Below are 20,080 nucleotides of genomic sequence, written 5' to 3' on the forward strand. Positions count from 1 at the left end.
GTGGTAGATGAAGTCAGCTGTGAAACTCACTTGTTGCCTTGGGTGATGCCAAAATATAAGGAAGCCAATAAGTGAATTAAGATACACCAAAATAGAATGATAAATTTAATACAGAACCTGAAAACTGTGGAAGAAGACAAGGGTGAGAGTGATAAATTAGTTTACTAGAACAAGTATATAATAAGAGGGATAAGAAAAAAAGTCACACCATTTATATTTTTAGAAGGAAAACAATCCTTGAGTTTCCAGGATGATTTTATTGAAAGTCCCATGCTGTGTATAAACATACAAGTGATGAGAAAAACATTAAATTGAAACATGCACTTATCTGGCATTCTCTAAAATACCATTATACAAGTTTTCATTTACTTAGAAAAATACCCACTAAAACAATCACAGTTTTTCTTAAGAGATCTAAAAAAAATGTATTGGCCAGAACAAAGTCCAAGAGAATAAACAAGATTCTGAATTGTATGTCAAAAAACTGTACAAGGTTGTACATAAAACTAGAGCTTACAAAAGCCTCGGGTATAGTAAGAATACGGAATTAAGATCTCCAAAGTTCTATTTACCAATATCTATTAATAAAATCCTTATGAAATAATTGACTTAGAAAAAGTGAAATGCTCATGATTTCAGAGTGTATAGAAAATACTAAATATCTGAAATAAAAATGTACTCAAAACAGCACAACATGTAGTCTAGAATCAAGATTTCTGTCATTCATTTAAACTTTGCATGTATTATCACAATGGCTTAAGCATAAAATTTCTCTTGCATTAACTTTTTTTAAAAACTAGATTTCAAATCATTTCATGATTTTTATCTTTTGAATTATAACCAGATTTAAAATCAATTCTGTGGGGTAAATCGTGTCTTTTTTTTTTCTTACCTTATTATCAATTCACTAGAATGTAAGAGTTTGGTACTTTTCTTGTGTCTTTTAGAAATTAACATATTCCATAGGCAATAAAAATAGAGTAACAACTAAGAACATTTTAACTTATTTTCATGTTTCTGTTGACTAACTCTTGCTTTGGGGAAATGAATCTTAAAATCAAGAAGTGAGTGTGGAAGAAATCAGGTTACTAATTGAATCTTCAAGCCAGTTGGCAGTTTTAAGGCTTAGACGTCAGCATATTAGAAACAGGTTGTATTCCTAATTCCTTCCCCCACTCTGTGGGAGACAAGGATATGCAAATATTGACACTCCATATTTTAGACTGGACAGTACTTAATACTTGGAAAATCCTATTCCAAGCCCTTAGAATGACTGCAGTATATCAATACTATAAGTAGTCTACTTATTGGATATAATAAACTTTCAGATTGATAAACATGATTTTATTTCATCTAGAGAGCAAAGTCTGTATTTTAGGATGAAAATGAAATGATTCACGGACTACTCCAAACATCTAAGTACATGTGGCCAGGAGGCTGCAAATGGGTTTGTCTTGAGAAGATTAAAATAACTCATTTTCAATTCTACTGGTAGTACTATTCTTAAAAGTGGTTAAGTCCTGAATGTGTTTAACTGTTTTAATCTGAGATGTAGATTGGACTTACTTGGTGCTTTTTCATGTAAAGGACATTCGACTTCTTTTTTCAAGGATAGTACTTTCCATTAATACCGATTCTTAGGATATAGGGTTAGGGAGTGAGCTCAGCTGCACACGGCTGAAGGATAGAGTCTGGCTGAAGGATAGAGTCTTTTTCCTTCCCATGTCGCCTCAGAGGTAAAGAATCTGAAATGAGCAGATTCTTTTTTTTTTTTACTCCTAAAATCACCTTCAGGTAAAGAAAGCCAGAGGGGGAGGCCCCAAGACTGAAATAACACTTTTGTTGACTAACAAACTTCACTTAAAATATGCTTTTTGGTTGCATAAGTTGGCATGGTTGCTAAGATCAAACAAGTGAAGTAGAAGCTGTACTCTTTTTTTTTTTTTTTTTTAGAAGCTGTACTCTTGATAACACACAGACTTGGTATGCAAGTTATTCTGTGTGGTCTGCAGCAGAAGTTACACTTTAACTGCCATATGCAGGCCAGATACTCATCCCCTGCTCCATGGAGAACATCAAGCTATAAGCTGTAACACCGTACCCGAAGTCTTTTCCATTTAAAAAACAAAGGTTCTGCTTCTCCAATTCACTGCATTTTCCAATACCAGTTCCTAAACATCATGAAGTGGTACCTAAAAACGGTACTGGAAAAGAATCACATCATGCCATATTTGGTCTTAATATAAGACATTACCTACCTACCAACAGTGAGTCCTTCAGAACCAAGGCCTGACTCAGAGTTTAAAACTGAGGTGAAATGTGAACAGCAAGGTTATCTAGTTCTCAAAACCTGATTCTCTCGGCCTCTGTCTGAGGGTGTTATTGTCAGAGGTAATCGCAATACTGCTAAATTTGTGTAACCATACATGACCTCATGTGCTTTTCACTGGAGTCTGCAAAGTTTAAATGTTAGTGACAGAACACAGACTAGCTTCTGAACGTGCTTTTTTGTTTTGTTTTGAAAGAACAAAAGCTGCTGTCAGTGAATGCTGTAAGAAAGATTAAGAAAGTAGTAACTCCCAAGATCCTGAAAATGATTTCCCATATTGCCAGAAGAATTTCAGTGCTCTTTAAGTAAAACACTTGCATATAATACCTAAAATCTCATCACATGTGCACCAGGAAAAAAATTGCAAACCTTGTGGAGATCCCCATGGGAAATACTGGGGAAACAATACAAATAGACTTAAAAAACAACCCACCATTATGTTTGCATATCTGATGTCAAGATGCTGAGGTAATATTGACTGCTTAAAAAAAACCCCACCAATCTTTGCCTCTGTTATTGCTGAAAAAGACATTAATACTGATTGAGTTACCTTACTGTATCAAAAGTGGGAGGGGGGAGGGCTTCATGAACATGGACTACTAGAGAGGCATAATGTTCAAAGCAAGTAAAAGAAAGTAGGTAAATGGGAAAATATAAAAAACTACAGTTATGGTCTTAGCCTTTCTGTCTGGAGTGAGGACAGTCCAACCCCAGTGGGGTCTATCACAGCCTTTTCATGGTTGTCCCTTCATGAATTTTTTTTTTTTGTTACCAGCCACTCAGAGTCTACTTCCAAGTGAATCCTTAAAAATAAAATTCACCAGTTCTCAATAAATAGTTGCAGTTCTCCTGAAGATGCTGGGTAAAGTGCAGAGAGAAGCACCATAGAAGCCCTGTTGCTGCGGTACGGCTGGCCTAAATCCGGATCTGATAGCCCACTTCGTTCAGAGTGCTGACGTCAGCCACCTTCTTCTCAGGCAGTGCAGGCCTGCGGGTAAAAGAAAGATGGGATGGAGGGGAGGGGGTACAGAAAGATCATTTAGCATTGTTGTCAGGGCCCTCTACCCCACCCCGCCCCCCACCACATGCCAGTCCTAGCCCCCAGCTCTACTTCTTGTTCTGAAGTCTGCCTTTATAGGTTTTAAGGAGCCTTTTAATAGGTTTTCAAGGTAGAGTTCAAAACAAAATGTATAGGTTGCTGAATGAGTTTGTTTAACTTCAAGCCTGAATTTGGTCACACTGTAACTTCTGACACGTTATCTGTAACCCTTGCAAGAATCTGAAGTTCAACTACAACAGAACCAAGCACCTGAACCAAATTCTCCTAGAAACCTTGGCTTCCTCGGTGCCATGGGGAAGCCCAGCGCCTCCCAGATGTCTGGGGTGACTCAGGTTCTCTTAGACATTCTCCATCTCTAGTCCAGGCTTGAGGGTATAAATTTAGGATGAATCTTTCAGAATTCATCTGAAAAAGCATGTCCATGTGGAAAATCATTCCAAGGCAAATCGCCTCGCTTCCCTAAATGTAATACGTTTTCTCATGTACTTTGCAGTATGATACTGCACTCAAGCATTTACAGGAGGCATATGAGAAAGTACTTCAAGCTGGGGAAAGAAGTCCTTCAGAAGTGCATCATCTGTCTTCATTAAAGCTACTTCGTAGGAGAATTCCCGACATAAGATCATGCCTAAGCATTCTCAGGATTTATCTCACAATTTTTTTCTCCATTTTTAAAATGAGTGGGTAGCTATTCCCTCCTCCAGGGGATCTTTCCAACTCAGGGATCAAACCTGGGTCTCCTGCATTGCAGGCAGATTCTTTACCATCTGAGTCATCAGGGAAGCCATTAACTCACCAGTTAGCAGCTAATTCAGACATGATGCTAGTAATGGTGTTGCGCTATTAGTATGCGGAGTAAGAGCAAGTTCAGGCAAGCACTCCAGAATCCTTTCAGAGAAGCAGCCGCACCCAAAATGAAGTCCAGAAACCCATCTCTAAGAGTCCGTCTTCTCCCCTGGGACTTCGCATACCACCTGGGCCCTGAGCCGTGGCGGCTCTGAGATCTCCCACCGCCTCCCAAGGCTAAGCAGTTCCTTGTGTTTTAACGAGAGAACCCCTTGGTCCACGGTCCTCGCAGCACTTACCAATCAGCTCACCCCACTTTTCCGAGTCTTTCCTGCACAAGCTTTCTCCCTATCCTGGCATATTCCTCAACACCAAGTCACACGTCTCCTCCTGAAACTCTAAATGTGCTGCTCTTCGTATGTGAGATGAAAGCTAGTAAGACCCTAGCTTCCTAGCGTTTCTCAGGGGCTCAGATAAAGCCACACTCGCCTATTTTCTCTCCCTCATTTCTGTGACCAACAGCACCTGCTGCAAAGTCCGCGGCAGGACAGGCGACAAGGAAGGTCAAGGAATGAACGAACCCCACCCACTGACCCCGAAACGAGGGCTTCCTGGGGTCACTGCAGCGACGGGCCACAAGCATGAGCCACTCGGACGCCAGCTGCTCTGAAGCCACTTCTTGGCCACTCTCCTGGCTTCCTCTTGAAGCCTCTCAGCCGCAAGGAAGAGAATTTTCACTTTTCAAGTTTCTCTGTTCCTGAAACCTCCCCTTACCTTTCCCACGTTCTGCTCTCAGCATCCTTAAAAATAGATGCACTTTGCCTTGGAGCCCTTTGGCCTCCTTTTTCTAAACCTTTCCTTAGCACTTCCGCCAGTTCCCCACGCCCCCAGGTGCTGAGGAACCACCACTTTATAAATAGCTTTTATTTATTAGGCACCTACTCTGTACCAAGCATTGTTCTAAGGGGCTTACATGGGTGAATTCATTCCCACCATGGCCTTACAGCGCTGATACTGTTACCATCCATCTGACAGAGGAAGAAAGAGAGGCCCTGAAAGTTAGGAAACGTGCTCAAAGTCGCGTGGTTAGCAAGAGGTGGAAACCAGAATTCTCCTCCAGAATCAAAAGCAGATGGCCTTGACCAAGATGCAATGACCCTGACCCTCAGTCTCCTGGTCCCCACACAGAGCATCCTCCCAAGCATCTGAGGAAGACGTCAGGCCACTCCTGTCTCTGCATCTTGGCTTCTGGAATGCCTCCCGCATGTCTCTTCTCATCCCTTCAGGAACCCTAACCAACCCAGATGCCACTTCCCCTGTGAAGTATTTTCTGACTAGATTGCCCCCACAATGCACCACCCCTTGCTCCACATGCTCTACCATTTCCTTCTGTACATCGTTGGAGCAGGTCCCCAGCTCCTGTCAGGAACCAGGCCACACAGCAGGGAACCATCTGCTGCTCCCCACCACTCACATTACTGCCTGAACCATCCCCACCTCACCCCAGTCCACGGAAAAACTGTCTTCCATGAAACTTCCCTGGTGCCAAAAAGGTTGGGGTCCACTAGGTTAAAGAATCCCAAAGGTTCATAATTCTTGAGTCTGCCTCAGAGTCTGCAAACAACTGTAGAGAAGGGATCAAGTAAATTCATCTGCGAATCCCCACTGTTGAATACCCTGTACCTCTCAATAAACTCTGGTCTAGTTCCTTTGTTGTTTTTAACCTAAGTTGGGTCCTATTCTTTATGACCCCATGGACTGTAGCCTGCCAGGCTCCTCTGTCCCAGGGATTTCCCAGGCAAGAACACTGGAGTGGGTTGCCATTTCCATCTCCAGGGGATCTTCCCGACCCAGGGATCGAACTCTTATCTCCTACATTGCAGGAAGACTTTTTAGTGTTGAGCCACAAGGGAAGCCAGTCTAGTTCCTACTAACATGTAAATGGCTGATAGGATTTCATTGTGGTATGTTTGTGATGGGATATTTTTAACAAAGTCCTAAGCCAGAATTCAAGCTACCATGAACAAACATTCTAAGAATTGACTGGAAGACTTTTTTTTGCTTTTCTGTATATAGGAGAGGCTTTACCTTATCTTTGAAGGTCACTTGGGGAACCTGCCTACTTGTACAGCTGAATTTGGTTCTGCGACAACAGACAGCATGGGGCCTTCCAAAGGAAAGGGACTAAGTTGTCTCCTTCCTCTGTATCCCCACCTTCATGCCTCCCACAACAGCCCAGAACACAGGGGCGGAGGGAAAAAGGCTAACACTGGCAGAACTGTGGTGCTCGAGAAGACTCTTGAGAGTCCCTTGGATTCCAAGGAGATCAAACCAGTCAGTCCTAAACAAAATCAACCCTGGATATTCATTGGAAGGATGGATGCTGAAGCTGAAGCTCCAATACTCTGGCCACCTGATGCGAAGAACTGACTCATTGGAAAAGACCCTGATGCTGGGAAAGATTGAAGGTGGGAGGAGAAGGAGACGACAGAGGATGAGATTGTTGGATGGCATCACCGACTCAATGGACGTGAGTTTGAGTAAACTCTGGGAGTTGGTGAAGGACAGGGAAGCCTGGCGTGTACTGTCCATGGGGTCACAGAGAGTTGGACACAACTGAGTGACTGAACAACAACACTGGCAGAAAATGAGTTCAACTGAGATTCCTGGCGAACTGTCTGCAAGGTGAAACCCTCTTCTTTCATGGCAACACTGGCTGAATTTCCTGGCCTGGCGAAGGGCAGAAGTGGGTTATCGCAGCATGCCACCTGCCTGGGAGCCCAGCCAGAAATAACGGCTCAGTCCTCGCCAGCTCGTCTCAGGGCCAAAGCTGGGGGAGCTATTGTGGAGAGGCCCTTCCAAGTGCTCCCCCAGCTATAATTAGAGTATTGCAAGGGGGGTTATTTTTAAGAAACACAAGCCTCAGGACGATGATTCAGCTGGGTCTGCACTTGCCCAGAACCTTGCACATCGGATCCAGGGTTATTATTTTAGAACAATGTATTTCTCCAAATCCTTCCCTAGTCCAAACAAGGAAGCCTTTCCCTCTGAAAAGCTCTCGGGCGCCTTCTATTTTAGGGGACGTGGGGTAGGGACTTCAGGTTTCCTTTGATGCACTTTGTGGAAGGAAGGAGGGGGCACTTCTCTCCGCACAAAAATGGACTGTCCCAGCCTCACTGTTGTCATGTCAATGTATCCAAGTGTGAACCAGGCTAACTGCCTGATGGCCTGGTCCCGGAGCCAGCGCAGCGGAGCTCTGCAGAGCGGGAGGGGGCCTGGGGAGGACAGGCTCACGGTTCCATAGAGAAAGTGTTTTGTGGGAGGTGCCACTGATATTCACCACATACCCTAGTACGGGCTAACTGCACCTAGACAGTGAACCATCTCCTATGTGCGCCACCTGGGGCAGCCTCAGGGCCAAGGAAGAGCTCGGCTAGACTGGACGTTAGCAACAGGGAAGCCACAAGAAGCCTCGGAATCAGAAAACGATGGAGAACACTGAGGATGCAAGGGGGGTGACAGCCCAACCTGGGGCTGAACGAGTTGGTGTGTCTGTGTGAGACCGGACTTCAGGAAAGAGGCAGTAAGTGGAGAAAAAGCCTAGAGGGTTCCCCCTAAACCACCCAGGTCCCTCCCTGTCCCTGGGACAAGGGCTTTGTCTGAGGCGTCTCCTCTCCTCGCACCCCTAGCCCCCAAGCCGTCACTGGGCAGGATGGGTCAGACGGCCTGAAGGGCAGTCGGCCAGCAGGGCTCCTGGAACTTGGGCACCACTTACTCATTCACAAGAATTTACTAAGTGACACTTGGGCTTCCCTGGTGGTTCAGATGGTAAAGAATCTGCCTGCAAAGCAGAAGACCCAGGTTCGCTCCCTGGCTTGGGAAGATCTCTGGAGAAGGGAATGGCAACCCACACCGTATTCTTGCCTGGAGAATCCCATGGACAGAGGAGCCTGGCGGCCACAGTCCATGGAGTGGCAGAGTCAGACACAACTGAGAAACCAACACACTTAGACTGTGCCACATGCCTTGCAGGTCTTGGGGTTACCCAAACAGATGGCTGGTCAGTAGAGCCAAAATCCATTCTTCCTCTTCTAATGGAAATGCACCCCTTCCTTCTCCCCTGCAGGTGTGAGACACCTCAGGGACGCGGCCCAGCTAAGCCCAGTTCCGGGCTCCCTGACGGGGACACACAGGCCCCCAGTCAGGCTGCTAAGGCTTCTTGCTCCTGCCTCCCTTGAGGTCACAACCCCTCACACACGTGCACAGGCCCGTGTTCACAGGTGACACCCTCACACACTGCACATTCACAAGGACGAGTTTAGCTGTACTCTCCACAGTCTCTGGACTCTATAAATGGATGTATCGCAACAGTGCAACATTAAATCTTTCAGTCCTTGGTGTTAAGGGTGTGTGTGTGTGTGTGTGTGTGTGTGTGTGTGCACGCGCATGCGCGCGCTCAGTCGTGTCCAGCTCTTTTGCGACCCCAGGGACTACAGCCTGCCAGCTTTCTCTGTTCGTGTGATTTTCCAGGCACGAGGACTGGAGTGGGTTGCCGTTTTCTCCTCCATGTTAAGGGGGTGGAACAGATTAAATCAGGGGTGGCATCAGCCCAGCATTCACAAGTTCAGGGAAACCCAAGGCCCTCCGCTCCTGTCTAGCTGGGCAGGAGTCAGGCCAGGCCAGACTCGATCTAGGACTCATGGCCTGCACGCCTCAGGGAGGAACACTGAGGGGGGCTCCCTCCCACCTGTCACCTTCATTCAAAGCCCACCCTGCTTCTGACATTCCTCACTTCCCAGGACCACAGGCACCACTGCTGGCAGCTGACAGGGGAGACAGCTGAGGCTGCTTGTGACCAGACAAGCCTGAGCCAAGAGGGATGTGGCTCTGGAGAGAGCTCCAGCTCCCTGTTCTTTCAAGCCCTCCCCAGGCAGGAGGCTCTGGCCGGAGATCAGGAGCCAAGGCCGCTGAGAGTCCCAGGCATGGCTTCCCGGCTCTCACCTCTCCTTACTGCAGCGGAGAGCCCCCGAGGAACCCCAGCCCTGTGTGACTATCTTCAATCATCAGCTCTGGAGGCTCTTGGCTCACTTTGCCAGAGGTGGTCTTTCTTGATAAGGCCCGTCACTTCATTTTGGTTTGTTCAAGCATCTCCGGGCACCCTGGACCACCATGAAATCCCCCAGGGGATGAAGCAGGGTGGGCCTCTGAGTTGGAAACTTCCTTCTCTGGGCACCAGGGAAGAAACCCCACCTCATTCAGGAGGTTTGACTTCTCCCTCCATAACCTTCCTAGTTCTCTCTCCCTCTCTGTGTCTCCTCTACATTCCATGTGAAGGAAATTTCCCCCTTTCCAACCACAACCCCCCCACCCACCCCTGCCCAGGGAGATTTCCTCACTTGGGATCTAAAGAGAATGACTTCTTGGGGCCCATTCAAAATATCTTCCATGTGGTTAGACCAAGGACCCGAATCACTGCTCTCTGACTTCATTATGACTTCACTTAGAAATGACTTAGGGCCCCCCAGCCCCGTCGCCTGGAGGCGCCTTCATGAGCCTGGCAACTGAACGGGGCAAGTTTCCTCATCTGTGGCCCAGCAGTGCAAGGAGACCTCACTGGGCTGAGGAACCTTTGTGACCCTGAGGGTCTCCACGGGCGAGCAGAGCCCATCGGAGCCGCGGACCGCCCTCGAGATGGATGACAAAGAATGGAAATCAAAGAGGAAGACAAAGGGAAGAAAAAGTCATGAGCAGCAAAGAAGAGAGGGGAAGAGACCGAGGGAGCAAAGAAGCCAGATGGGGAGAGAAGGTGTTCCCATGGACCCTGAGGGACTCTTGCCCCAGTTCAGAATGTTCTTGGGGTCACTCGAATTGGCAGGAGCTGCCTTCATGGGAACACACACAGCCCAGCCAGAAAACCACTGTCGACTCACCACCTCTCTCTCAGGTTCAGGCCATGGATCAGGAAGTCGAGACCTGGGGACTGTCAGAGATGGAGAGGACTCCATGGGGCATTCGGGGTTGTCAGTGGTGGATTGGTTTTTTATTGGGGGGCGGAAATGGTCCTAAGCTTGGCAGGACATTCACCCTCTGGGCCCCCAGGCACTCATGGGCAGCAGCATCGTTATAAACCCTCCCCTTCCGCTGCACTTCTAACCCTTCTCCCCCGGGGGCGCCCTGGCCCCTGTTGAGAATCTCAGTGAGCCTGAGGCCCACTGTCCTCAAGGAGCTGGTTTTAAGTTCACAGAAGGCCTTTTCCATGCACATAGCAAGCTCTATCTGTTTACGAACCACAGGAAACAACCTGACTGTTCAGTGTGGAAGGTTCTTTAAACAGTCCCAGAGGAGCAGAGAGGAGGTGGAAGGACTGTTGGGCGGAGGGGAAGGGGTGGGAGTCCCTGTTTCTCTCTTGAAGGAGCTCTGTCTCAGCAGACACCAACAGTCACTGCCGTCTGCCCTCCCACTCAGCTGACTGTCTTGACAACCCAGTGACACTGATGCTCCTTTCGAGAAGGATTATTCAGACAAGTGCAAAAATGGCGAGGAATGCAGAGCTGGTAGGAGCCCCAGCTGCAAGTGGGGGGGTACCGGGGGACATAAAACCACTAAAATTATCCACACGCACAGACAGGGGCTGGGACCCCACAGCTGAGGAGCCTCTTGGCTGTTATGGTAACTCTCCCCTCTTGAGGCCACTCCCCAGCTTCACGGCGGCACCCGCCACATTTAGAAATGACTTGGCGGCCTTAAGTAATGCTGAAATAACAACATAGTAAGAATCACCAGCTGAGACATTACTTTGCCAACAAAGGTCCGTCTAGTCAAGGCTATGGTTTTTCCTGTGGTCATGTATGGATGTGAGAGTTGGACTGTGAAGAAAGCTGAGTGCCGAAGAATTGATGCTTTTGAACTGTGGTGTTGGAGAAGACTCTTGAGAGTCCCTTGGACTGCAAGGAGATCCAACCAGTCCATCCTAAAGGAGCTCAGTCCTGGGTGTTCATTGGAAGGACTGATACTAAAGCTGAAACTCCAATACTTTGGCCACCTCGTGCGAAGAATTGACTCACTGGAAAAGACCCTGATGCTGGGAGGGATTGGGGGCAGGAGGAGAAGGGGATGACAGAGGATGAGATGGCTGGGTGGCATCACCGACTTGATGGACATGAGTTGAATGAACTCCAGGAGTTGGTGATAAGACAGGGAGGCCTGGCGTTTTGTGATTCATGGGGTCGCAAGGAGTCGGACACGACTGAGCGACTGCACTGAACTGAACTGAACAGTCACCAAACCCTTTCTGGTCCCGATCATGCTACACACTAAGAGGTCTGAAGTTTGATGGAGTTGCTGGATCGTAACTACATTTGTCACTTTCTCATTTCCTCGCCCAAAAGCCATATTACCTGGAGAAAAGCCTGCTTGGGGAAGGCCATGGGTAGAGGCTGGGAAGCTGCTTTACTCCAGACACACCTCTAGGAACCAGGCTGTCCTGGACCCCAGTCTGTTGCAGTGACGGAAGCTGGGATCTGGAGAGGGAGGGAGGAGCTTGGTGCTCGGTGCGCCTCGTGGTCCCCACCTCCCGCAGCCTTCATGTTACTCTCATCTCCTGCATCTCTCTTCCCTCTCTTCTTGCATGGGGGCCCCTGTCATTCCTCATCCCGCCCTGCAATCCGGAAGTCAGGATTAAGGAGGAACCGTGGAAGAGACGCTGCCATCCTTGTAACGTCTCTGTGCCTGTGTGCTAAGTCGCTTCAGTCATGTCCGACTCTTTGAGACTCCATGGATGGTAGCCCGCCAGGTTCCTCTGTCCATAGGATTCTCCTGGCAAGAATACTGGAGTGGGTTGACGTGCCCTCCTCCAGGAGATCTTCCCGACCTAAGGATCAAACCCGTGTCTCTCTCTCAAGTCACCTGCGCAGGCAGGCAGGTTCTTTACCACCAGCACTACGTGGGAAGCCCTTGTAATGCCCCCTCCACTGTGAAACTCTAGCCAAGACACTTGCCCCCCAGATCCTCTCCTGGCCTCCAATCCCTGGGAGCAGAGAAAAGCAGCAGCGGGAGCTTCCACCACCAAGAATCACCATGGTCTTACTGGACTTGCTCACATCAGAGTGTCCACGGGAATCCACAAGCCGCCTGGGCTCCCTGGCTGGTCAAGCAACCAAGGCCACCTGATCCTGCTGTGGGCCAGAACCACCACTCCCCAAATTCTGGCCCTAGGGAAGAGTTTATGAAGACCCCTGGGAGTCAGGGCCCGGCCCAGGAGAAGGGGTGCCAGGAGGGGTCATGAGTCTGAGGGGATCCGGGGCCTGGTTGCAGCCCCTCTTCATCATTTTGGAAAAGTCTACATTTACACTGAACCAAGAGCCATCACCTCTGTGCTCCTGGGCCTGCCTGGCTGGAGCTAGGACCAGTTCAGGGAATGAAGGGGGGTGATGGACTTGAACCACACTTCCCCGCAGGTCTTCCTTCCTGATCTCTCGGTGACTACTGCCCTCTCCCCAGTCTTCCTCCCCATTCCCAGGCCGACTCCCATGCCTCGGGAGGGCAGTCAGGGGAGGGCAGGGGGCCCTGACACTGGAGGGTGGCTGTGCACTCACATCCGTGGCAATCTAACAGCTGTCCGCTGCAGGCACCGGCATGCTCGCTTGCCTTGGCTGCGTGACAGAGTGGCCAGAGATGAGGGCAGGGGCACGGCCTGGGCGATGACTGAGGTCGGGACTTCTCTCTCTGGCCCCCAGGAGAAGGACCCATCGGGTTCCTCCCAGGGTGACTTCAGTGGGGCCCAACCACAGGGCCACGCCAGGGCCACACCCTCTGACTTCACAACAGCAACCTCATTACCCAGGGGCCCAGGAAGGACTAGGCAGGGCTGAGTCCCTGATCCACGCTCGATGGCCTCATCTGCCCCTCTCAGCAGACCCAGGACCTTCGAGACTTGACGTTCTGTTATTTTTTGAAGGTCAAGCCCCAAACTGGTTCTCCCACAATAACTGACCAGACGCTGGCTGTCCAGGTGGCATCCCTAGACCAGCAGCACCAGGATCACCGGGGACTCGTTAGAAGGGCCCCTTCTCAGGCACCGGCCCAGATCTGCTGCATCAGAACCACTGGAGGAGGGGCCAGGCAATCTGTGTTAACAAGCCCTCCTCCTAGTGCTCAAGCGTTAAAGTGAAAGTCGCTCACTCATGTCCGAGTCTTTGCAACCCCATGGACAGAGGAGCCTGTCCATGGAATTCTCCAGACAAGGATACTGGGAGTGAGGTAGCCATTCCCTTCTCCATGGGATCTTCCCGACCCAAGGATAGAACCAGGGTCTCCTGCATTGCAAGCAGATTCTTTACTGTCTGAGCCACAGGGAGGCCCTTGTGAACAGGGTTATACGACGCTTCCATCTCTCCTCAGCCAGGCCCCGTGTGCCCATTTTCCACCCTGTACTGATAAGACTCTTCCCCACTCGCACCAGATGACTCGGGCTCCCTCACAGCAGCATCAGAGCCACGTGATACACGGTGTCACCTTCCGCCTCCTCAGCGCCCCTAAGCCCTTCCGCGCTATCCTCGGTGCGCACAGGCGGATGCCTTCATGCTGGCCCTTTCTCCCACTCTCTATTTCTTCCTCATCTCCTATGCTGGCACTTCTCGCACACTCAGGACCCTGACATGACTTCTTCTTTTCCGCTCTCTTTCTCCTTTCTTTCCTGGCAAACTGATCCAGCTGTTGTTTCAACTGTCCCTTCCGAGTAGATGGCTCTAAAAGCAGGATCTCTATTCCCCAACACCCTTGAACTCCACATCTGCATTTTCAGCAACTTCTATGACATTCCCGCTAACCCCCACCTCCTATGTCTAAGAAGCACCTCAAAGCCCATGGTCCAAATTCAAACTCCCTTCTTCCTCCACTCAAACCAGCACCAACACCATGACCATCACCAGCCGCTTGTCATTCCAACTTTTGTTTCTATAACCAGCTTCTAAGATCGTAGGGGCTTTACCATCCCTGGGCAATCACGGTAACTTTTTGCAGTTAAAAACGTAACCTGCCTTGGACTGCAAAGCTCCTGTGGATCCAAGTAAAATGACCCCAACAGGAATTGCCTTAAAAACCAACGATGGCCATCCTGTGCAAAAATCCAATCAGACACAATGCCTAGGGTTTCCTGGGCCCTGGATACCAGAGTCTCGAGGGGAGAGCAAGGCTTTATGGACCATGCAACGTTTGCTGAAGAGTTGAGAGCTCCTCAGGAGAGGACTCAGGCCTCCGCGGGCAGTAAGCATAACCAAGCAGATTAAAGGCTACCCTCCCCGACTCCAGGGCTCACCAAATAGATTCCCATTTCGGGCGGGGCCCCTTACACTCTGCCCAATGACCCTCTGGGAAAGGCTTCCAGGTCCATAGTCTTCTGAGACCACAGCTGCTTTGTTCAGTGACAGTAATGAATGGCTGCTTGAATCAGAGAGGACAGACAGGTGAGCATCAGGATCAAGGGTGCTGCCCAGCATTAGGGGCAGGAATAGGGTCAGAGGCCATGTACGACAGGTCTAAAGCCACCCTGCTCCCTAAAAGGACAAACCTATGTTGAAACCACAGGGAGTTACTGCATAACACAGGGAGTTCAACGTGTCGCACAACTCAGAGGGGTGGGATGGGGTGGGAAGGGGGTGAGGGGGAAGGTTCAAGAAGAAGGGGACATATACTTATGGCTGATTCAGGTTGTTGCATGGCAGTAGCCAACACAATACTGTAAAGCAATTATCCTCCAATTAAAACTTTTTAGAAAAAGAAAAAAGAAACCACTCTGACCTTCAGTTATAGGAGCACCCAACCCTCCCAGTTGGTCATTCCTCCCCTTTCAAACCCTGGGCTCCAGTCCCAAGACCTTCCTGGCTGTTGGTGCAGAAGCCTGGGACTGGCAGTGGGAGGCGGAACAGAGATGAACGGGAAATCTTCCCTGGAAATGACAATACTTCATCCTGTCCTCTCCTCCCCCACCACCTTCCCAGAGTCAGGAGGCCTGGGTTCTAGCCCCAGTTCTGTCGCTGGCTAACTACACGACACAGCACAAGATCTTCTGTGCCCTGGTTCCTTCCTCTGAAAAGGAAAACTGTGAAACACTCTCTCCTCCCACTACAGGAATGCTGTGACAATAACAACATGCTGTGTACACAGCTCACCATCCACAGATCGCTCTTACACATCTTCTAACCTGAGCTTACAGCACCTTGTGAGATAGGCAAGAAAAGATTCTGATCCTCTTTGACGCACAAGGAAACGAAGACGCCCCCGAGCACTTGCCCAGGCTGCAAGGCGAACGCGCGGACGCACCGGGACCCCCGTGCCCTGCACCCCTGGGCCGCCTGCACGGTGAGAACCCGTGTGTCAGACACAGCAGGCCGCTGGTATTCATCAAGGCAGTATTTTTTTTCCCAGCGTATTTATGGCCCACGTATTTGCCAGGGGATTACCACTGGCTACTTTGGGCAGCCTCAGCATCTCCAACTGTCATTTCTGAAGTGGATCACTTTGATCTAAGAAGGAGGCAAGGAGTCACCAGCTTCAAGGCTAAAACAGAGGAGGGTACAGCCAGCCAAGGAGAGAGGAGAGGCCAAGCACTGTTTCTGATGCCACCATCCACGGAGCGCAACTGCACTTTCTACTGGGCACAGAGGGCTAAGGTTCTAGTAACAGGCAAGTTCATCCCTTCTAACGGTCTCATTTTTGGGGTGAGAGAACGTGAGCCCAGAAAGGTTGCACAACACTTCTAAGGCCCCACAGCTCCCTAAGCAGCTGAGCTGACTCCAGACCCAGGCTTCCTAACTCTAAGGCCAGGGCTCCTTCCAGGCTCTTCTCCACCTCGCAGCGTCTGGGGCTTATCTCTCCAGCCGTGTCTACATCTGACCGTCAGGAGGGTAAGAGCACTGGGGGGGTGACGTGCATGGGGGACCTTTGCCGTCAGAGATGTCCCCCACGCAAGAGGCCCATCTCATGGAGATCACCATTTGGTTCGAATGCCAAGCCCAGGACAACCCCACGAGTGTATGTGCTGGGCCTTGAACTGGGGAGTGGTGGGGGGAGGGGAGGATACTACTTACGACTTGTCTCGCCTGCCAAGCCGTCTCGGGGGGCTCGCCTGCCTTCTGCGGGGGGACAGGGATTTCCCCCGGCTTCTCACTTGGGTTGGAGAGTGGGCACTTGCAGGTTTCAGGATCTGGAAGAGATAGGAGGAGTCACTGCGCTGGCTCCCCACGGACCCTCCCCGTGCCTTCCTAAAGCCCAGCATCTCAGCCCCGCCCCTCGTCATCCCATGCTGCCCAAGGCCCTGGGCTGGAAGACTTCCGGGAGGAGGGCTGAGCCACCCAGGTGCCTCTCTCATGAGGCACCTTGCTGCAACTAGAGAAAGCTGGAGTGCAGCAACCAAGACTCAGCATGACCAAAAATAAAGAAATAAATAATGAAATTATAAAAAAGTTAAAAAAAGAAAAACCAGGATGAGTGGGTCACCCTGCTGTATAATTTATCAGATTATACGGAGTCATGTTTTATCTCTGGTTTGCTTTGTGAGTTGCAAAGCCCTTGGGCGTAAAATTCTGACCTGATGTCACAAGGTCACCACAAGAAGCAGAGGGGCCACTGCTCAGAGGATGGCATGATGACCCTGTGCCCCCTCCCCCTTAACTGACAGCCCAGTGCCTCAGCCTCCTGGGGCTGTTTGGTTGTTCAGTAAATTCCCCTCTTGGGAAGACAAAGTCCCATCCATGTTGCCCCAGAAGCCAGTTTGTTCTTCCCTGGATCCTTCCCCCCACACACACGCACATATGCATGCGTGCTAAGTCACTTCAGTCGTGTCTGACTCTTTGCGACCCTATGGACAGTAGCCCACCAGGCTCCTATGTCCATGGGATTCTCCAGGCAAGAATACTGGAGTGGGTTGCCGTGCCCTCCTCCAGGGATCGAACCCTCTTCTCTTGCGTCTCTGACATCTCCTGCATTGGCAGGCAGGTTCTTAGTCGCTAGTACCACCCAGGAAGCCCACACGCATGCAGAGTGGGTTCAAAGGATCAAGGATCTCCATTCCAGGGAATTCCCGGGTGGTCCAGTGGTCAGGACCCCACACTTCCACTGCAGTGGGCCCAGGTTCGATCCCTGGTCAGGGAACTAAGATCCCACAAGTTCATGGTGTGGGTAGAAAAAAAAAATCCCCATTCCAAGTACTACCAAGTGAAGATGACAAGTCTCCAGGTGCTAACCACAACCAAGCCTAAATTCGGCATAATCACTTTCTCCTGTTGGCCTCGGTGTAGACACAGCCCTCAGTGACTCCACAAGCCCTGGAGGGGAAGGACAAGCAGGCATCCTGTCCCCTTGGCAGTGACGCAGTCGTTTATGAAAACTACGGCAGGATGTGTGCTCCTTTGTTTGCTACTATGACACCAGGTCAGAATTTTATGCCAAGGGCTTTACAACTCACAAAGCAAACCAGAGATAAAACATGACTCAGTATAAAACATGACTTTGCTTCAGCTGCAACACCCACATGGACTTTAGGTCTGGTTTTTAAAGTAGTAAATGCAAAGAAACTTAAAGTGTCCATGTCAAAAATCAGATCTGATAGGGCCCACTTGGGGTCTCATTGATTAGACGGCTCGTTATGTCGACCTGGCAAACAAAGAATAAATCACAGTGATCTGTGAGACTGACCAATTGCCCAAATGGCATCCTGTTATCTCACGGGCGCCTATCTTCTCAAAGCTACGAGAAAAAATCACAGTGATCTGTGAGACTGACCAATTGCCCAAATGGCATCCTGTTATCTCACGGGCGCCTATCTTCTCAAAGCTACGAGACCACCAGGTTCCAGACCTCCGGCTATGCGACCACCCCTTCAGAGAATTTTTCACTGGTGGGGTATAAGGAGGACTCCATCAGAAAGGGAGAACGCTGGTTCTCCTTAAGAGCCAGTCACCTTCTCTTTTCCCTCTAATAAATTTCCTTTTGCCTGACTGCTGGGCTCGCTCTCTTTTTCTCTGAAATCGCCTTACAAAATCCTTTACAAACTTTTTATTATTATTATTTTTTGGCCACACCACGTGGCATGTGGAATTTTAGTTCCCTGACCAGGAATTGAACTTGTGCTCTCTGCAGTGGAAGCTTGAAGTCTTAACCACTGGACTGTCATGGAAGTCCCCAAAATTATTTAAAAGGTGGCTAATAAACAAGATAACCTCGAGAAACTGTTGGCCATCTCAGAAACACAGGGCACATGGCAAGAGAGAGAGAGAGACAGAGAGAGGGAAAATGAAAGAAGGGTCTTGCATCCCTTATCTGCCTTCCTTGCACTGACCTTCATCCTCATGTCCCTGGCATATTTCTCCAGCTCCTTCCTTATGTCAGCCCTCAACATTTTTGAGACATTGAGGACCAGCTGCTTCCACTCGATGGGCTGGAAGCTATGAGGCTCATGAGGGACATACAGTCCGATCTTGACCTTCTTGACTGTGTGAAGATACTTCTTGTAGGAGTCTTCGAAGTCAAAGATGAGGTCACTCAGAGTCCGAAAGGTCAATGGCTTGTCCATCAGCTCAGCCCTTCGGCTCATGCCCAGCGAGCCATAGCGGCCATTGCAGTAAATCCCCAGCACAACATGGTGAAAGTAATTTCCTGAGAAGTAGGTTTTAAAGCTGATGGGGAATCGCTCGATGGAAGGCTGTCCATTCGTTAAGTATCTTAAGACAATCTGAGTCAAGGAAGAGAAAAGAGGCCTTGAAGATACCAGAACTTGCACTCCCAGGAAGGGGAAGTGGACCACACGGCCAGGGGATCCACTCCTCTGCCTCTGAGCAGACCCAGACCTCATCTTTCCAGATCAATCCTCTTATAAAGGATTCACTCCCTATCTTTGAGATACCTGCTATCTGCTGCACATCAAACCAAATTTTATGGGACCAAGAGTGAAGACTTCCTTTCTTCTTTAGTAATTAAATAATAGAAGCTCAACCATCACAAGGTACTTTTTCTTTACCTGGTGCTCTACAGGGCATGACGAGCTATTAAAAGTCAGCTTATGCCACTGGAATGATGTTCTCAGTCATTAATTCTGATTTGGGTATGTGGGGCAGACCAGGAATCGAAGGCCTCTGCGACGGTGCGGGGAGAAATGATGACCAGAGTCAAGGCAAGGCAGTGGCGACGGAAAAGACACAGACCAGCTGACGGAAAGGGAAGGGACAGGATGGTGTCAGGATGCGTCACACCTGCACCTCGCCTGCTCCTCTCACTGGCCCTGGCACACCCATGCCAGCAGCATCGGGTACCACCGGACAGCTGCCTGCAACACCCGACCCCCGGGCTCCCCTCAGTCCCCAGACCACTTGGTGACACAGCTCAGCCCTCTCCACAGACTGGCTCACTGGGGTCGAGCCATCCAGTCTCTGCTAACTCAGTTTGGGCTCAGCAACTCCACAGCGCACAACTTCAAGTAACTGCCCCACAGACTCCAAACGCTGCAACACTGGACAAGAGGCACCACCTCCTCAGGTCTATATCTGAGTCTCTGGACGGTCCTGGTGTGGCTATGGTGACTCACAGATCCAGCTCTTCTGAAGAGAGACACTAAAAATCCAGATACACTCTGTTGTGTCTGGTGTCACCAGGCTTTGCTGGTGTCACCAGGCTTTGCTGAAGTAAGTAACAAGCCAGGCTCTTAACATGGTGGCTTGGTGCATGCATGCACGCTAAGTCGCTTCAGTCATGTCTGACTCTTTGCCACCCCACGGACCGTAGCCTGCTTGGCTCCTCTGTCCATGGGATTCTCCAGGCAAGAATACTGGAGTGGTTGCTGTGCCCTCTTCCAGGGGATCTTCCCAACCCAAGGATCAAACCCGTGTCTGTTACATCTACCTGCACTGGCAGGC

At 49.7% G+C, this 20,080-nt stretch overlaps 1 protein-coding gene and 1 non-coding gene across 2 annotated transcripts in view; one reads left to right on the top strand and one right to left on the bottom strand.

The window, feature by feature from the left end:
• Positions 1-237: 237 nt before the first annotated feature.
• Positions 238-20,080, bottom strand: part of VASH2 (vasohibin 2) — a 41,068-nt gene continuing 21,225 nt past the window's right edge. Inside the window, exons 6-8 of the mRNA XM_027565636.1 lie at positions 18,511-18,892; positions 16,262-16,377; positions 238-3,317 (exon numbers count right to left, since the gene is read on the bottom strand). Coding sequence (XP_027421437.1) covers positions 3,245-3,317; positions 16,262-16,377; positions 18,511-18,892 — 571 coding nt within the window. The 3' untranslated portion in view covers positions 238-3,244. The remainder of the gene's footprint in view (positions 3,318-16,261; positions 16,378-18,510; positions 18,893-20,080) is intronic.
• TRNAG-UCC lies at positions 17,252-17,324 on the top strand. Its single transcript has one exon. It is a non-coding gene; the product is annotated as a tRNA-Gly (tRNA).

The sequence above is a fragment of the Bos indicus x Bos taurus genome, chromosome 16 (assembly GCF_003369695.1).
Source record: "Bos indicus x Bos taurus breed Angus x Brahman F1 hybrid chromosome 16, Bos_hybrid_MaternalHap_v2.0, whole genome shotgun sequence".
Taxonomy (NCBI): domain Eukaryota; kingdom Metazoa; phylum Chordata; class Mammalia; order Artiodactyla; family Bovidae; genus Bos; species Bos indicus x Bos taurus.